The sequence below is a fragment of the Xenopus tropicalis genome, chromosome 6 (genome assembly GCF_000004195.4).
Source record: "Xenopus tropicalis strain Nigerian chromosome 6, UCB_Xtro_10.0, whole genome shotgun sequence".
Classification (NCBI taxonomy): domain Eukaryota; kingdom Metazoa; phylum Chordata; class Amphibia; order Anura; family Pipidae; genus Xenopus; species Xenopus tropicalis.
Window position 1 is genome coordinate 143,665,946 of NC_030682.2, and position 16,936 is coordinate 143,682,881.

Below are 16,936 nucleotides of genomic sequence, written 5' to 3' on the forward strand. Positions count from 1 at the left end.
TTGGAAAGATTTTGTGGCGGATTTTCCCTTTGATCCCTCTTCAGAATCAACAAAGAGCTGATAATGTGCCAAATCTTACAGTTTCCCAGTTGTAATATATTTACTGTGGTTCATTTTCTTTTTTTTTTTTTTAATTTATGTAAAACATGACATTTTTATTTTATTTAAGAAAAAGTTGTAAACATTTTTAAACCCATTAAAAAAGCAGAGTAATAAATCTACAGGCTCCTGGGTGGCTATTTATTCTGTAGTACTTGGCCGCAGTTATCCAGAATGTTATTGTGAGAAAAAAATGTGTCTGAAATGTGTTTTTTCCTGTCTGTAATCAACTCAATTGCAACGAAATAATAACGGGGGTGGGCCTTGGTAAATGAGGGGTGTGGCCTAAATATGAATGGTTTACAAATGTCGGATAAGCAGAATTAGCTCTTACCTTATTACCTTAACATAATGCTGACAGTGTCTTTCTAAGGCTTTGGTTTTTGGTTTTATGGGGTCAAGCCCAACTTTGTAGACCATGTAGACCATCTTATTTATCTACTCATACTGAAATGAAGATGACTACTTGCTCCTGAATAGGGAGTTGTTCTTCCCAAATAATAAATGTGTCACAATCTCCCTGGGGAGAGGTTTTGGGACCTCAGAAGGCAGGAACAAGGAACAGAACCTCAGAAGGCAGGGACCAGTTACAGAACCTCAGAAGGCAGGGACCAGGAACAGAACCTCAGAAGGCAGGGACCAGGAACAGAACCTCAGAAGGCAGGGACCAGGAACAGAACCTCAGAAGGCAGGGGCCAGGAGCAGAACCTCAGAAGGCAGGGACCAGGAACAGAACCTCAGAAGGCAGGGGCCAGGAGCAGAACCTCAGAAGGCAGGGACAAGGAACAGAACCTCAGAAGGCAGGAACAAGGAACAGAACCTCAGAAGGCAGGGGCCAGGAGCAGAACCTCAGAAGGCAGGGACCAGGAACAGAACCTCAGAAGGCAGGGACCAGGAACAGAACCTCAGAAGGCAGGAACAAGGAACAGAACCTCAGAAGGCAGGGTCCAGGAGCAGAAGCTCAGAAGGCAGGGACCAGGAACAGAAGCTCAGAAGGCAGGGACAAGGAACAGAACCTCAGAAGGCAGGAACAAGGACTGGGACAGGATACAGAAGCCAGATCAAAAAATGAACTCAGTGACCAAGCAAGGTGCAATGATCAGGGGCTTATAAAGGGGCATAATTGATAATGGACAAAACATGAGGATAATGAGGTGGGCGAGGAAAGATAGCAGGCAGAGAGAATACAAGGAGGAAAATAACAGGAAAATCAAGAATTCAAGGCAATGCAACACTAAGGACCTCTAGTGGCGCCATAGGTAACTGCTTGAGTAGGGCAGCATGGAGTCCAGAGTTTTAAACCCAGTAAATCCTGACAAAATGATACCCCAAACTTCAAAAGTGGGCTTAGTGAATATTTGTGCTTGTTTTATAAAGAGTTTGACACCCGACTCAGAACCATTTTTGAAGGGGACAATTCCAGTTTTACTGTTGTATGAACCTCAGAGGGGTGCAACCACAATAAGAGAATAATATCATTGGTAGCAACTACTCACTCACAGTAAAATATATCTGATTACCATTCCGGATTCTGTTCAAATTTATAGTTGCTTTCCAATCAAAATGTTGTAATTGTGAAAAATGAATTATTATAAAAATCCAAGAAGTAGTAAATGGCACCAGAGAAACACAGAGCATCCATTAACACGCAGCAGTGAAAAGTTAAATGTTTATTATTCTTTAATAAATACAATAATCCCATTCCAATATACAGTGAGCTCCTTCAGTGTCCATCAGGTCTACAGAGACTGAAAATATATCTGCCCCAAAAATACTCGAAAAAAACCAAAACAAAATAAATCCCAAATACTGGATCTACGCTGAAAGGACCTATTACACAATTGTATGATAAGAAGAAAAATGATTTCTTTGAGTGATTTAACAAGAGAATGGTGCATTGCACCTCTCCTAGAGAACACACAATATATTTATACATACACAGTGTTTGCATGAATTTAGCATTTTCTTTCATTAGCAGTAGGGATGCACTCAATTTGGTTCGGAATTCGGCCACAATTTGGCCTTTTTTTGCAGGATTTGGATTCGGCTGTATCCACGGTCCTGGCCGAACCGAATCCGAAAAGTCATGTAACTAATTAGGAGTCAGATTCAGTTCGGTATTTGCCCAAATTCTTTACAAAGGATTTGGGGGTAGGATTGCCACCTCTGCCGTACATGGCCGATTCTAGCTGCCGATATTGGTCCCTTAAGGTCCCCATACACTATAAGATCCGCTCGCTTGGCGATGTCGCCAAGCGAGCGGATCTTCACCCGATATCCCCACCTACGGGTGGGCGATTTCGGGTAGCAAGTGGGTTTAAAAAAAAATACATTTGCGGCCATGGGGCAGTCGGTTCGGGGAGCCAATGCGGTCCCCGATCCGACTGGATTTTTCCTAACCTGCCCGATCGATATATGGCCAATTTCAGGCCAGATATCGGTCGGCCAGGCCGCTCGTTTCTGCCCATACACGGGCCGATTAGCTGCCGAATCGGTCCAAGGGAGCCATATCGGCAGCTTCTATCGGCCCGTGTATGGGGGCCTTTAGACCGATACGGCAGCTGATCTACCCGCGTATGGGCGCTAACGATGGGCCTGACCAACCAATATCTGGCCCGAAATTGGCCAGATCTCGATCAAGCAGGTTTAAAAAGTAGTCGGATTGGGGGCCGCATTGGCTCGTTGATGTGGTGCCCGAACCGACGCCTACACCCTTCGTTTTAATTCGACGGTTTGTCCCCAGGGCCAAATGACCAAAAAGCCCGATATAACCCACCCATAGGTGGGGGATATCGGAAGAAGAATCGCTCGCTTGGCGACGTAGCCAAGTGAGCGAATCTTATCGTGTATGGCCACCTTTAACTGGGCAGGGGTGACATTATGGGGGCGGGAAGGAGGCGGGGCCATGACATTGTGGGGCGGGGAGGAGGCTGGCCGTGACATCATGAAAAACGGGGCTGTCCAGGTCCAACCCTATTTCAGCCGTATCCGAAAAAAGTGGATTCGGTGCATCCCTAATCAGCAGCCACTATGTGCGTATGGACTACAATAATCAAATATATTTCTTGCTTTACTCCTCGTTGCTCCTATTTTCTGGAAAACATTTTCATTTTTTTTTTTATTAGCTTAGTAAAATTCATTTTTTTTTCCAGTTAATTATAAACCACACCCCCTTTTCCCCATTATTAAGCATGTTATAATATTGTCAACCTCAGAACAGAATCAGATTATTTCTGGTTTAATACGATTACACAAGACAAGTTCAAAACAGAATCAGAATTTTTTTTTTTTTGTAAATCGAACTTTTTATATCCGTTTGTCTTTGAAGGCGTTTAATACAATTTTGAGATATATTTTGACATAAAAATAGGCAGAGTCTTGTCTAAGGAAATATTTTTTCTAGTGTAAATCAACTATTAAAACAGGATTTTTTCAATGCCTTTATAAATATTCTCTCTGACATTATATATTTACATTGAATGAATGAAAAAACCCCAAAGGGTTCGGCCATTTTTTCAGAATGTAGTGGTTATGGGTAAATATCACGGTAAAGCCTTTCCGACTGGGAAGGCAAAGAATGATCAGAGTTTACACCATTGGTACTAAATGCACAATCAACCCATTTATGGTTTAGTTGATACCACTTTTATCTGGACTCCTAGTCATGGATTGAAGTCTGATTTTCCTGGAACAATATACATTATTTTTCATTTTTACTCTTTGGTCCTCAAGTGTTTCAGTTCACAGAGACTAAATCGAACCTTAGCCCCCCGTTTGCTGGTGGAATAACCCAGACAGCGAGGAGGTTAAGATGTTTCCAATCTTTATCATTGGCAGGCAGGTCTTCGTTGTTGAGGTGGAACCAAGCTTAGCAGGAGATTTCCATGGATTTTGGAGTGTTGTGCTCGGAATTGGTGTTGTTGCTGTCTGTGTGCGAACGGCTGCGGTTGCCGTCGCCGGTGTGCGCTCTGCTCCTGTTTCCGTCCCCGGTGTGGGAGCGGCTCCTTGAGCCTTCGTTGGTGTGAGATCTACTTCTGTTGCCGTCTTGGGATGAAGAGCTGGCCGCTGATCCAGTGCGAGATCTCATCAGTCTGGTCATGCTAGCAGCAGGCACTAATAGGAGAAGGAAAGGTAAAAACTCAAGAAAGGTCTATGTAAAGCCATAAGCACTCACAGAGTCCTCTATCAAAAGAAACACAGGATTTCTTGTCTCCTTTTTTGTAAACATGTTCTTTGGTATCAGACCTCCTATCTCTAAAAAATCCTTCATTCCTGGGGCCAGAGTCTCTCCTCTCTCCCCTCTCCTGCTCCTCCCTCCCATAAGAATTCATAAAACTCACTCCCCTGCCCTTAGGAATGTGTGATCTGAGCTACAAATGTGAATTTAGAGTTTATTCATTCCTATGGGATTTTAAGAAGTTTAAAACTCACCAGTTGATAAATACTACGCTTCTTAAAGGAGAAGTAAAGGTAAAAACTAAGTAAGCTTTATCAGAAAGGTCCTCTATCAAAAGAAACACAGGATTTCTTGTCTTCTTTTATGTAAACATGTTCTTCGGTATCAGACTCTCTCCTCTCTCCCTTCTCCTGCTCCCCTTCCCATAAGAATTCACTTCCCCTCCCATCAGAATGTGTGATCTGAACTACCAATGGCCAGAGCTGCAGCAGGGAATCTATGAAGACCAAGCTAAAATGGCAGCTGCTATCTTAAACAAACGGAGGGAGATTCTAGGGCTCTTTACTCAGGTATGGTAAAGCTTTCTGCAGAATAAATATAGCGTTCTAGGTGGCACTAATGACAAATCCATTGGCAATAAAATGCCAAAATGACTTTTTTTCTCCTTTACCTCAGAACAAAAAAAATCTTTTGGGACAAGATAACATTTAGGGATCAAGTTAAGAAAATCTTTTTAGGATATCACCAGAAATCATTCGGAATACACAGTGCTCCATCTATACAGTATGGGGATCATTTCTCAAAGTTGGTATTTTCATTCTTTCCTTAATTCGATTCGAAAATTATAAATTTGAACTTTGGTTTAAAAACCCCACTTTTTTTTATAATAATTACGTGAAAAAAAATGCAAAAACATTGAATATAAAACTTCAGCATCTGAAAGCTTGTGAGCAGTGATGAGCGTAATTTTTCTCCAGACATAGATTTGCGGCTAATTTTCACACGTTGGAATTGCGATACGGCGCAAAAACGAGCCGCAGAAAAATTTGCAGTGTGTCAAAAAAACAAACAAACAATTTTTGCTGTGCACAATTTTTTGACTTTCATGAATTTTTGCCCGTTTTGCGGATCTATTTAATAAGTTTCGCAAACTTTTTAGCGAAGCGGAATGGCACAGATTCACCCATCACTATTTCTAAGGTCATGTAGAAATCAGAGGGAGGCCCATTTATCAAAATGTTTCTAATTTTTGTATTGGTCAATTTTTTTTCTAATGGGAATAAACTCCAAATTTTAAGAAATTTGGAAGTTTGCTTATTTATTAACAAAAAACGTGATTGGATAAAACGGTAGGAAAAAACTCAAATACCACTAATCTGTATAAGCTCAAAAAAATTTGAAAAACTTGAACCAATAGTTTAGATTTTGCCTAGGGCAGCTCCCATTGACTTTGCCATGACCACGCAAGCTTTCAGATGTGAAGTTTTGAACTTTTTGTTTTTTTATTGCTCAATAAATGTGTGTTTTTATCATGTTCAGAACAGCGCAGATTATTTTCATTACAATAAAGCAAACCATGGGTCACCCTTCATTCTGGCAATGGCAAGAAGAGTTTGGATGAGGAGGATTTAGGCCGGCTGCCATCTTTGAGGGAATTTACAAAAAATTCTCATAAAATGAGACAAAAGTCCTGGGATCCATTTCCAAACACAGTGATCTAATAAGGCAGGTGCCTAAGTGGCGTGACTCTTGCATAAGCCAAGAACGCACAAGTGCCATATTCTATTGAGAAAGAATGAATCCATAAACTGGAAGTGGCCCATGGATACAGCGGGAAAGCTCAACCCATGAACTTGTCATGTGACCTCTCATCAGGTCTCTGCCATAAACCCTATGCTTCCAGGTTCCTCTTTGATTGGTGCCAAACTGCATGTTATCTGGTAATGCCCACTATGGCAATGTCAAAGAACCCCCAAGAGACAAAGGGGCCCCCAACCTTAGCTACACAGGCCCTGACTTAAGGCAAATTAGGAAAGATTTGGTAAGATACTCCTTGAAGTCCAGTGTGAAGGTCTTGAGGTGGACTTGACTACTGTAACCTGCTACTAACTACTAACTACCCAACTCCCACCTCTCCCCCCTACAGTCTATATTAAACACTGCTGCCAGAATTCTCCTCCTCTCACCCAGGAGAGTTCAGGCCCTTCCCCTGCTAAAGTCCTTATCGTGGCTCCTATTAAACAGAGAATATTTTACAAACTTCTTCTCTTAACCTTCAAAGCCCCCCATTCCTCTGCCCCTCACTACATCTCTTCCCTTGTGTCTCCGTACGTTCCTGGCCGACTCCTTCGTTCCTCGCAGAGCAATCGTTTGGTTGCTCCCCCCACTACTACTGCTGTTTCCCCCCTTAACCCTTTCTGCCCTGCTGCCCCTCACATTGGGAATGCCCCCCCTGATTTCCTCCGGAGAGAATCCTCTCCCAGTCTTTTTAAAACCAAACTAAAAGACTCCCTATTGGAGCACTCGCCCAGCACCTGATCTGGGAACTGGCACTTATATTGTAGTGTCACCCACTGTCACCTACAGCCCTTATATTTGCCTATTTTTGTCTGTTAGTTACCCTCCCATATAGTAAAAGTTCCTCATGTTGCGGTGACCCCCCAACCATAAAATTATTCCTAAGACCATCGGACCACAGGCGACCCCTGTGAAAAGGTCGTTCAACCCCCAAAGGGGTCCCGACCCACAGGTTGAGAACCGCTGGATCTAAAGGCTATGGAAAAAAAGATGATTTTTCCCTGTTTATCATTCCCTATAGATTTATGGGGAAAAATTTCCAACAAAGGGATTATAATGAATGATTATAGCATCATATTATGTGTGCAAGGCTCAGGTATAATATCATTCTTGCTTTGTATTATTTCCTATTATACTTACTGTATCCCATGCCCTGGACAAAGTATTTAAAAGCCTCAGCAAGTTTTGCCGGCTGGAAAGACAAAAATGATGATAAACAATGAAAATAAGCAAAATAAATACAATAAAATAAGTGTTTAGATATTTAAAATATATATTTTAGCCATTAGTTTTTCACAATTGCATTCATTGGCCAATGGTGGATATTCCTGCTCTGTGGGGGATAATGCAATCAAAATCTGTAACCAATGCCAACCAATAACGTGATTGCCTCCAATCAAGTGACCAGTAAATGCTACTTGCTGATTGGTTGGTTCCTGTTACCCCCAAAAATGAATAGACGTTGAGCTGAGAAATAAGCAAATGCAAAAATTGGAATTTACCTGTACGACCTGAGGAAATCCCCCGCAGTCTGACATCTGTGGAGCAAAACAGATTGATATATTGATGATAAACGTGACTGATTGGTCAGTGCTTAGCCCCCCCCAAAGTACCACTACATAATATACTAGAGAGGAGTCATATAAAGGCTTACCTTTAGTAGAGTGGTCTTAGTGGGGTCCAGTTTTGAGTTACAGTCAACCTAAAGAGAGAAAAAAAGACTATTTTAGCCAGATTTGTAGGAACAGCAAGGCTCACTTGTACTAAGCACAATTCAGCAGGAACAGCCCCCTAAGTTTGCTCATAGCCTGTACAGAGAGATACCATAAAACTATGGCACATAGGGATTCCCCTGTACTAAGCACAATTCAGCAGGAACAGCCCCCTAAGTTTGCTCATAGCCTGTACAGAGAGATACCATAAAACTATGGCAGCATAGGGATTTGCCTGTACTAAGCACAATTCAGCAGGAACAGCCCCCTAAGTTTGCTCATAGCCTTAACAGAGAGATACCATAAAACTATGGCACATAGGGATTCCCCGGTACTAAGCACAATTCAGCAGGAACAGCCCCCTAAGTTTGCTCATAGCCTGTACAGAGAGATACCATAAAACTATGGCAGCATAGGGATTTCCCTGTACTAAGCACAATTCAGCAGGAACAGCCCCCTAAGTTTGCTCATAGCCTGTACAGAGAGATACCATAAAACTATGGCACATAGGGATTCCCCGGTACTAAGCACAATTCAGCAGGAACAGCCCCCTAAGTTTGCTCATAGCCTGTACAGAGAGATACCATAAAACTATGGCAGCATAGGGATTTGCCTGTACTAAGCACAATTCAGCAGGAACAGCCCCCTAAGTTTGCTCATAGCCTGTACAGAGAGATACCATAAAACTATGGCACATAGGGATTCCCCGGTACTAAGCACAATTCAGCAGGAACAGCCCCCTAAGTTTGCTCATAGCCTGTACAGAGAGATACCATAAAACTATGGCAGCATAGGGATTTCCCTGTACTAAGCACAATTCAGCAGGAACAGCCCCCTAAGTTTGCACCTATACAGACTCTGTTAATCCCAGGGGGCCCCACATTTCCTACATACATAGAAGGCCCATGTGAGGGTGAAATGGTGGCTATTGGGACTCAGAATGCCAGTGTCCAATCTAATAAATGGGAACATACCACTGCATCCACAGCAGGGGAACTGTCTCCAACCACCAACAGTGCAGGACATCTGTAACAGAGCATCATGGGTAAAGTTAGTACAGCCCAAACACACAGATATTCTTCATTGCGAGCTTTAATGAGGCATAGCTGGAAGGTGGTGTATATTTTTGCTACACGTATGTGCCCCTAGCAACCAGATAGCCACTAAAATACCAAATGGAGAGCTGCTAAAAAAAAGATAAATAACCGAAAAACCATAAAAAATCAAAAATGAAGGCCAATTGCTAATTTTCATAGAATATCAATGTCTACAACATATTAAAAGTTAATCTAAAGGTGAACTACCCCTTTAAAGTATGCGGATCCCAATTACGGAAAGACCCCTTATCTGGAAAGTAGTTCCCATACCAGTAGTAAGTTTATTATGGGATCAAAAGCAGCTTTGTGTTTCTATTGAATCCCCAATATTTAATGAATATTACTCACTTTAGTGTAACAGTGTTGGATCCTGGAAAGGGGCGTTCGATCTCCAGATCTCTGCGGCTATTGGGTAGAAAAACAGAGAATTATTATGGCACTGTTATGGGTTCTGGAACAGATTGCTATAGAATTATTCAGGGTGGGTGGTGCTACCGCTTGTGGTCCCTCATTGGGGAAAAAGGGGTCCTTAACAGCTCAAAGGCCTCTGGCCCTACAGCCCTTCCAATGTAAATAACAGAGCCCTACAGACATTGCCCAGGCCTGAGCTCCACTAAGAGAGCCTTTATCCCTTCTTATGTATTTATAATTTCCCTATACAGGTTTAATCTGATTGGCCCTTAAGCACATCCCATGCCATAACATAATCATCCTTATCTATTGTATGGTGTTGCGAAGAGCTTTGCCCCTTAAGCACATTATACACTATAATATCATCATCATCATCATCAGCACCCGTACCTATTGTATGATTTCACGAAGAGCTGAAGATTGTTCTGGTTAATGTCCTGGACTATATGCTGCCGGTAGGTCTCCACCAGCTCATGGTTACTGTGCACTTCATCCTGGATTGAAAGACATGACACGAAGGGTTAAGGCTTAAATGAGCCCATCTCCCATACAAAGCAAAGCAGGGCCTGGCTAAAGGCAATTATACAGTTCTGAAAGTAGGTCACTAGCCCAGCTGCTTGCCCAATGGTGTCAGGCATGGTTATGAGGGTCAGACCTCAGCACCCTGGGTGCATTCTGTCTACTGGGTGAGCTCCATAGGCAAAGAGAGTTAGTGTGTATGTGGGTACAGCTATATGGGAGATATGGCCGATATATATGGAACCCTAGCGGGGAGTGAGTGTGTATGTGGGTACAGCTATATGGGAGATATGGCCGATATATATAGAACCCTAGCGGGGAGTGAGTGTGTATGTGGGTACAGCTATATGGGAGATACGGCCGATATATATGGAACCCTAGCGGGGAGTGAGTGTGTATGTGGGTACAGCTATATGGGAGATATGGCCGATATATATGGAACCCTAGCGGGGAGTGAGTGTGTATGTGGGTACAGCTATATGGGAGATATGGCCGATATATATAGAACCCTAGCGGGGAGTGAGTGTGTATGTGGGTACAGCTATATGGGAGATACGGCCGATATATATGGAACCCTAGCGGGGAGTGAGTGTGTGTATGGGGGTACAGCTATATGGGAGATACGGCCGATATATATATGGAACCCTAGCGGGGAGTGAGTGTGTATGTGGGTACAGCTATATGGGAGATACGGCCGATATATATGGAACCCTAGCGGGGAGTGAGTGTGTATGTGGGTACAGCTATATGGGAGATACAGCCGATATATATGGAACCCTAGCGGGGAGTGAGTGTGTATGTGGGTACAGCTATATGGGAGATATGGCCGATATATATAGAACCCTAGCGGGGAGTGAGTGTGTATGTGGGTACAGCTATATGGGAGATACGGCCGATATATATGGAACCCTAGCGGGGAGTGAGTGTGTGTATGGGGGTACAGCTATATGGGAGATACGGCCGATATATATGGAACCCTAGCGGGGAGTGAGTGTGTATGTGGGTACAGCTATATGGGAGATATGGCCGATATATATGGAACCCTAGCGGGGAGTGAGTGTGTATGTGGGTACAGCTATATGGGAGATATGGCCGATATATATGGAACCCTAGCGGGGAGTGAGTGTGTATGTGGGTACAGCTATATGGGAGATACGGCCGATATATATGAAACCCTAGCGGGGAGTGAGTGTGTATGTGGGTACAGCTATATGGGAGATACGGCCGATATATATGGAACCCTAGCGGGGAGTGAGTGTGTATGGGGATACAGCTATATGGGAGATACGGCCGATATATATGGAACCCTAGCGGGGAGTGATCGATAGGAAATACAAGAGCTGATAACCAAGTTGGCATCAAAAAAGAGAGAGAAATTTTGGGCTCAATCAGTTTTCAACACAATAAACTCACCTTTGAGAAGAGGTGGGAAATGACCATGTCGGGTAATGCGTGGGTCCATCCAGAAATCTTTGGAGACACAAAAATACCCACCACGGTTAATAAAAATGCAACATGTTCATGATAAAGTCTGTAACCGCCCCCCCTCCCAGGTAATGAAAATCCATAAAATATTGGATAAAAATCACAGTCAGAATGTTGTTATTGTCCAATGACTTTGCTTCTCATGGGATCAGATTGAATCCTGGAGTTCCCAACCCACTAAAATATTTTCTTGAATTCCCAGAGCTCCCGTGAGCTGCAAAGAACAAGATGGCTGCCCAGTATATGGCTTCCCATAGTGCACTGCGATTGTGACTTACCTTAGTGGCTGCCCAGTCCATCCAGCCTTCTGCACAGGGGTTAATATTAATCAGAACGAGGCCTTCGACCATGCTGGGGTGGTTCAACTGCAAGAAGAAAAAGAGTTGACTGAAACGGAGGCAAGGGATAAAGGACAACTTAAAAAAATAAACCCAGTGCTGCGGGTGTCATGTGATTCTCAGTACAACCCATTATATTTTATTATAAATGATAGGAATGATCCCCTATACTTCTATGGACAAAGTTACACAGGCAGTACATTGGGCAGCTGGTAAGGTCCATGTCTGGGGAGGGAATGACGGCCACCCCAATGGATATCTTTTTGGGTCTTGGTCTGGCTGCAAAACCAAATTGGGTGAGTATTAGGTTGTATGCCATCCTTTTAATTTAATGAAGTCTATTGGCCCTGGGTGCAAACAGAATTAGCCCAATGTGGCGCATCACCTGGATGGGAAGGTTACTATAGGGTCCTGTCCTGGGTCCCAGCTTTTGGGATCTAGTTTTGGGGCCCCAGCATTGTGTTGAGTTTCTTCATTACCAACATGAGAACTGGTGCAACCCTGGTATGATGGGTGCAACCCCCCCCCCACGTCTATAGAGGCAAAGCATAGACAGTACAGTGAGGCCCAATAACTTACAGCGAATCTGGTAAGGATATAGGCACCGGCCCCAATTCCCAAGCCAAGAACGGACTTTAGTCTGTAGGATAAGGAAAGAAAACTTCTTAAACACAAAAGAATAAAATGTCCCAGGAGGAGTTGGCCTAGAAGATAAGCGATCAGCTTTTTTCTCTGTAATAATAAAACAGTACCTGTACTTGATCCCAACTAAGATATAATTACCCCTTATTGGGGGCAGAACAGCCCTATTGGGTTTATTTAATGGTTAAATGATTCCCTTTTCTCTGTAATAATAAAACAGTACCTGTACTTGATCCCAACTAAGATATAATTACCCCTTATTGGGGCAGAACAGCCCTATTGGGTTTATTTAATGGTTAAATGATTCCCTTTTCTCTGTAATAATAAAACAGTACCTGTACTTGATCCCAACTAAGATATAATTACCCCTTATTGGGGCAGAACAGCCCTATTGGGTTTATTTAATGGTTAAATGATTCCCTTTTCTCTGTAATAATAAAACAGTACCTGTACTTGATCCCAACTAAGATATAATTACCCCTTATTGGGGCAGAACAGCCCTATTGGGTTTATTTAATGGTTAAATGATTCCCTTTTCTCTGTAATAATAAAACAGTACCTGTACTTGATCCCAACTAAGATATAATTACCCCTTATTGGGGGCAGAACAGTCCTATTGGGTTTATTTCATGGTTAAATGATTCCCTTTTCTCTGTAATAATAAAACAGTACCTGTACTTGATCCCAACTAAGATATAATTACCCCTTATTGGGGCAGAACAGCCCTATTGGGTTTATTTAATATTTAAACGATTCTTAAGGTATGGAGATCCAAATTATGGAATGAACCCTTATCCTAAAAACTCCAGGTCCTAAGCTTTCTGGATAACAGATCCCATATTTGTTCTATACTCTACAGTCGGCCTGTTCAGCTAATGACATTAGGATGCTTACACTTAGAGGTGGTCTCCCATTTGTTATTGGTTAAAGACCCGCCTGGTGGCTGACTGCTATCTGACGGTTATCTATCTATCTACGATCTATCTATCTATCTATCTATCTATCTATCTATCTATCTATCTATCTATCTATCTACGATCTATCTATCTATCTACGATCTATCTATCTATCTATCTATCTATCTATCTATCTATCTGTCTATCTCTCTATCTATCTATTATCTATATACATAGTGCTTACCCAAGTTGCTGGATGACGCCAGGGAGCATTTCGGCCAGTTGGTCCATTGATGGGTACATGTATCTATGTAAGATTAATAGAGCAAAGAAAAATAAGCTTATCATCATTTTCATCATTAAAACCACCTAACTCTGGTCGTCAATAGGAGAAGCACACTCAGTGGATAATGGGGTCCCAGGATCAGAGAGGGCCCTGTAGGGTCTTGGCCAATTCCCAGTTCCAATATATCTCTGAGAAGCAGGTCAGGGTCTGCCAGCGGGGCCCAAGTTGGTAGGAACCAATCAGACATTCCCTTTCAGTATTCTGCCAGCAGCAGACAGATCAGAGCTATCGCCCTATTGGTTACGATGGGTAGCGCCAACGGTGCAACTTTTCCCAGTGGCGAAATACATCGGGCGCGTAGGGGATCCAGACCACGGGGACTGCTGTATCTTTGTCCCCCCTCCCTGGCCCCTCTTCTACATTAAATATAGCGGCATGGTTGGGCCAGGAGGTGCTGCACAGTAGGTGCTGGGGAGGAGGGGTTGGACCCTCTCAAAATATTTTTTTGCAGGGGGGCCCAGCGCGACCAAGTTATGCTGCTGACGTCTCCCCATGTTGGTAAACTAACTTGGTGACTGCAAATGCTGTAAAGAGGAGACTATCCTCGGCAGGGTTGGTGTGGGCCCCCGAGACAAGCACTTCCAGGGATCCATTATTCATATGGACCTGAAATATTTTTAAACTACAATTCCCAGCATCCACTGAGAGCTCAAACCTCAACATTCTAGGCTGGGAACTGCCCCCCCCCCCCACATTCCTTCATAAAGGAATATGATTGCTGTCATGCCACCTAGAGTGTAAGCCGCTTTGGCTTAGGGCTATTAATTCCCCAGGCACTAATCAGCACTAAACCTAATGCAGCATAAGGCTCATTCCAGCTAACGAGACACATTAAATGCCCATTAATTGCCTGGGCCCTGCAGGAGTCATGTAACGAGCTAGTTACCCAGCTGGGAAGGACGCTGCCCCCTCCTGTTGGCCCGGCGCATCCACGTGGCACACAGAGAAGTGTTGGGTGATTTCATGCATGTCCTCGAAGTTAAACAGGGAGTTGAAACAGGTTTTATCTGCAAAGGGAAAGAACAGAGGGAGGTGTTTTGTGGGTCAGAGCAGAATTTTTATGGGGTACTATTTATCTCTAAATGACACTGTTACACAGCAAATAATTCCCTCTGTCATTTAATATTTTATTCTTGTACCAACAAATGTATTTGTAGCTGTAATATTGGTGTGTAGGCGCCATCTCAGTGCCTTGTGCCTGAGTCTGAGCTTTCAGCCAGCGCTACCCATTAGAACTGCTTTCAGCTAACCTATTGTTTCTCCTACTCCCATGTAACTGGAGGAGTCCCAAGCCGGACTTGGATTTCTTACTATTGAGTGCTATTCTGATACCTACTGGGAGCTGCTATCTTGCCCTCTTCCCATTGTTCTGCTGATCGGCTGCTGGGGGTGAGGGGGGGGATATCACTCCAACTTGCAGCACAGCAGTAAAGTGTGCCTGAGTCTGAGCTTTCAGAAGGAGCCAGCGCTACACATTAGAACTGCTTTCAGCTAACCTATTGTTTCTCCTACTCCCATGTAACTTGAGGAGTCCCAAGCCGGGGCAAGGACTGATGGGAATGTGATAGGGACCTTAGATTGTAAGCTCACTGGGGCAGGGACTGATGGGAATGTGATAGGGACCTTAGATTGTAAGCTCACTGGGGCAGGGGCTGATGGGAATGTGATAGGGACCTTAGATTGTAAGCTCACTGGGGCAGGGGCTGATGGGAATGTGATAGGGACCTTAGATTGTAAGCTCACTGGGGCAGGGACTGATGGGAATGTGATAGAGACCTTAGATTGTAAGCTCACTGGGGCAGGGACTGATGGGAATGTGAAAGGGACCTTAGATTGTAAGCTCACTGGGGCAGGGGCTGATGGGAATGTGATAGGGACCTTAGATTGTAAGCTCACTGGGGCAGGGACTGATGGGAATGTGATAGGGACCTTAGATTGTAAGCTCACTGGGGCAGGGGCTGATGGGAATGTGATAGGGACCTTAGATTGTAAGCTCACTGGGGCAGGGACTGATGGGAATGATGTATAATGTCTGTACAATGCTGCGGAATATGTCAGTGCTATATAAAGTATTACAATAGCATATTATACAGTTAATAAAAAAGACACTTACGGTTTAAGCCGATATCATGGTAGGTTAAAATGACAGGTCGGTTCAGCTTGGGCGTCCCACACATAGTGACATGGACAATTCCGTGAGCTGTCTCAATGTCATGTTCCTGCCCGGGGGAGAAATATATATATCAGTCAGAATCCATATTTATATTTCCTCAGAGCAGCAAATGTCACTAATACAAAATGTCAATTCCATTTTTACAACATATAAGATTCTGTTCTGAAGCTTTTCAGTTTGGAATTACATCTGTTATCCTGTTGCTAGGGTCCCAATAACCCTAGCAACCAGGCAGTGGTTTGAATAGCGATTGAAAGAGCTAGGATTTTACATTTTGGCAAAAAAGAACATTAAATAATAATAATTTAGAAACTACCAAAAAAAGTAGAAAAGTAAGACCAACTGCAAATTGTCTCAGTGTGTATGGATTTTTTTTTATATCATATCACCCAACATTTCAGTTTATAAAAGCAACAGCTTAGGACACACCCATGGTCCACAAAACCACGCCCACTTTCCACCAAGCCCCATCATGTTTGGGGCCCACGATTCACAGCTGTCCCTGGGAAGATATAGGGGGTTATGCAATAAATAGCACTAAGTTTGCCGAGTACAGGTATGGGATCCATTATCCGGAAACCCATTATCCAGAAAGTTCTCAGTTATGGGAAGGCCATCTCCCATAGACTCCATTATAAACAAAAAATTCTAAAAATGATAATAATAATAAAACAGTACCTGTACTTGATCCCAACTAAGATATAATTACCCCTTATTGGGGCAGAACAGCCCTATTGGGTTTATTTCATGGTTAAATGATTCCCTTTTCTCTGTAATAATAAAACAGTACCTGTACTTGATCCCAACTAAGATATAATTACCCCTTATTGGGGGCAGAACAGCCCTATTGGGTTTATTTCATGGTTAAATGATTCCCTTTTCTCTGTAATAATAAAACAGTACCTGTACTTGATCCCAACTAAGATATAATTACCCCTTATTGGGGCAGAACAGCCCTATTGTGTTTATTTAATGGTTAAATGATTCCCTTTTCTCTGTAATAATAAAACAGTACCTGTACTTGATCCCAACTAAGATATAATTACCCCTTATTGGGGGCAGAACAGCCCTATTGGGTTTATTTAATGGTTAAATGATTCCCTTTTCTCTGTAATAATAAAACAGTACCTGTACTTGATCCCAACTAAGATATAATTACCCCTTATTGGGGCAGAACAGCCCTATTGGGTTTATTTCAGGTTTAAATAACCTTTTAGTAGACTTAAGGTATGGATGGAGATCCA

General features: G+C 43.0%; 1 protein-coding gene across 2 annotated transcripts in view; it reads right to left on the reverse strand.

The window, feature by feature from the left end:
* Window positions 1–1,754: 1,754 nt before the first annotated feature.
* The window catches only part of ndrg1 (N-myc downstream regulated 1), a 37,175-nt gene continuing 21,993 nt past the window's right edge, over window positions 1,755–16,936 (reverse strand). Inside the window, exons 2-14 of one of the 2 annotated variants that reach the window (XM_012964570.3) lie at window positions 15,633–15,738; window positions 14,406–14,526; window positions 13,418–13,480; window positions 12,215–12,275; window positions 11,576–11,662; window positions 11,226–11,282; window positions 9,684–9,787; window positions 9,231–9,287; window positions 8,760–8,811; window positions 7,728–7,775; window positions 7,576–7,611; window positions 7,214–7,265; window positions 1,755–4,212 (exon numbers count right to left, since the gene is read on the reverse strand). In XM_012964570.3, the coding sequence (XP_012820024.1) occupies window positions 3,968–4,212; window positions 7,214–7,265; window positions 7,576–7,611; window positions 7,728–7,775; window positions 8,760–8,811; window positions 9,231–9,287; window positions 9,684–9,787; window positions 11,226–11,282; window positions 11,576–11,662; window positions 12,215–12,275; window positions 13,418–13,480; window positions 14,406–14,526; window positions 15,633–15,738 (1,089 nt within the window). In that variant the 3' untranslated portion in view covers window positions 1,755–3,967. 2 annotated transcript variants of the gene reach the window in all.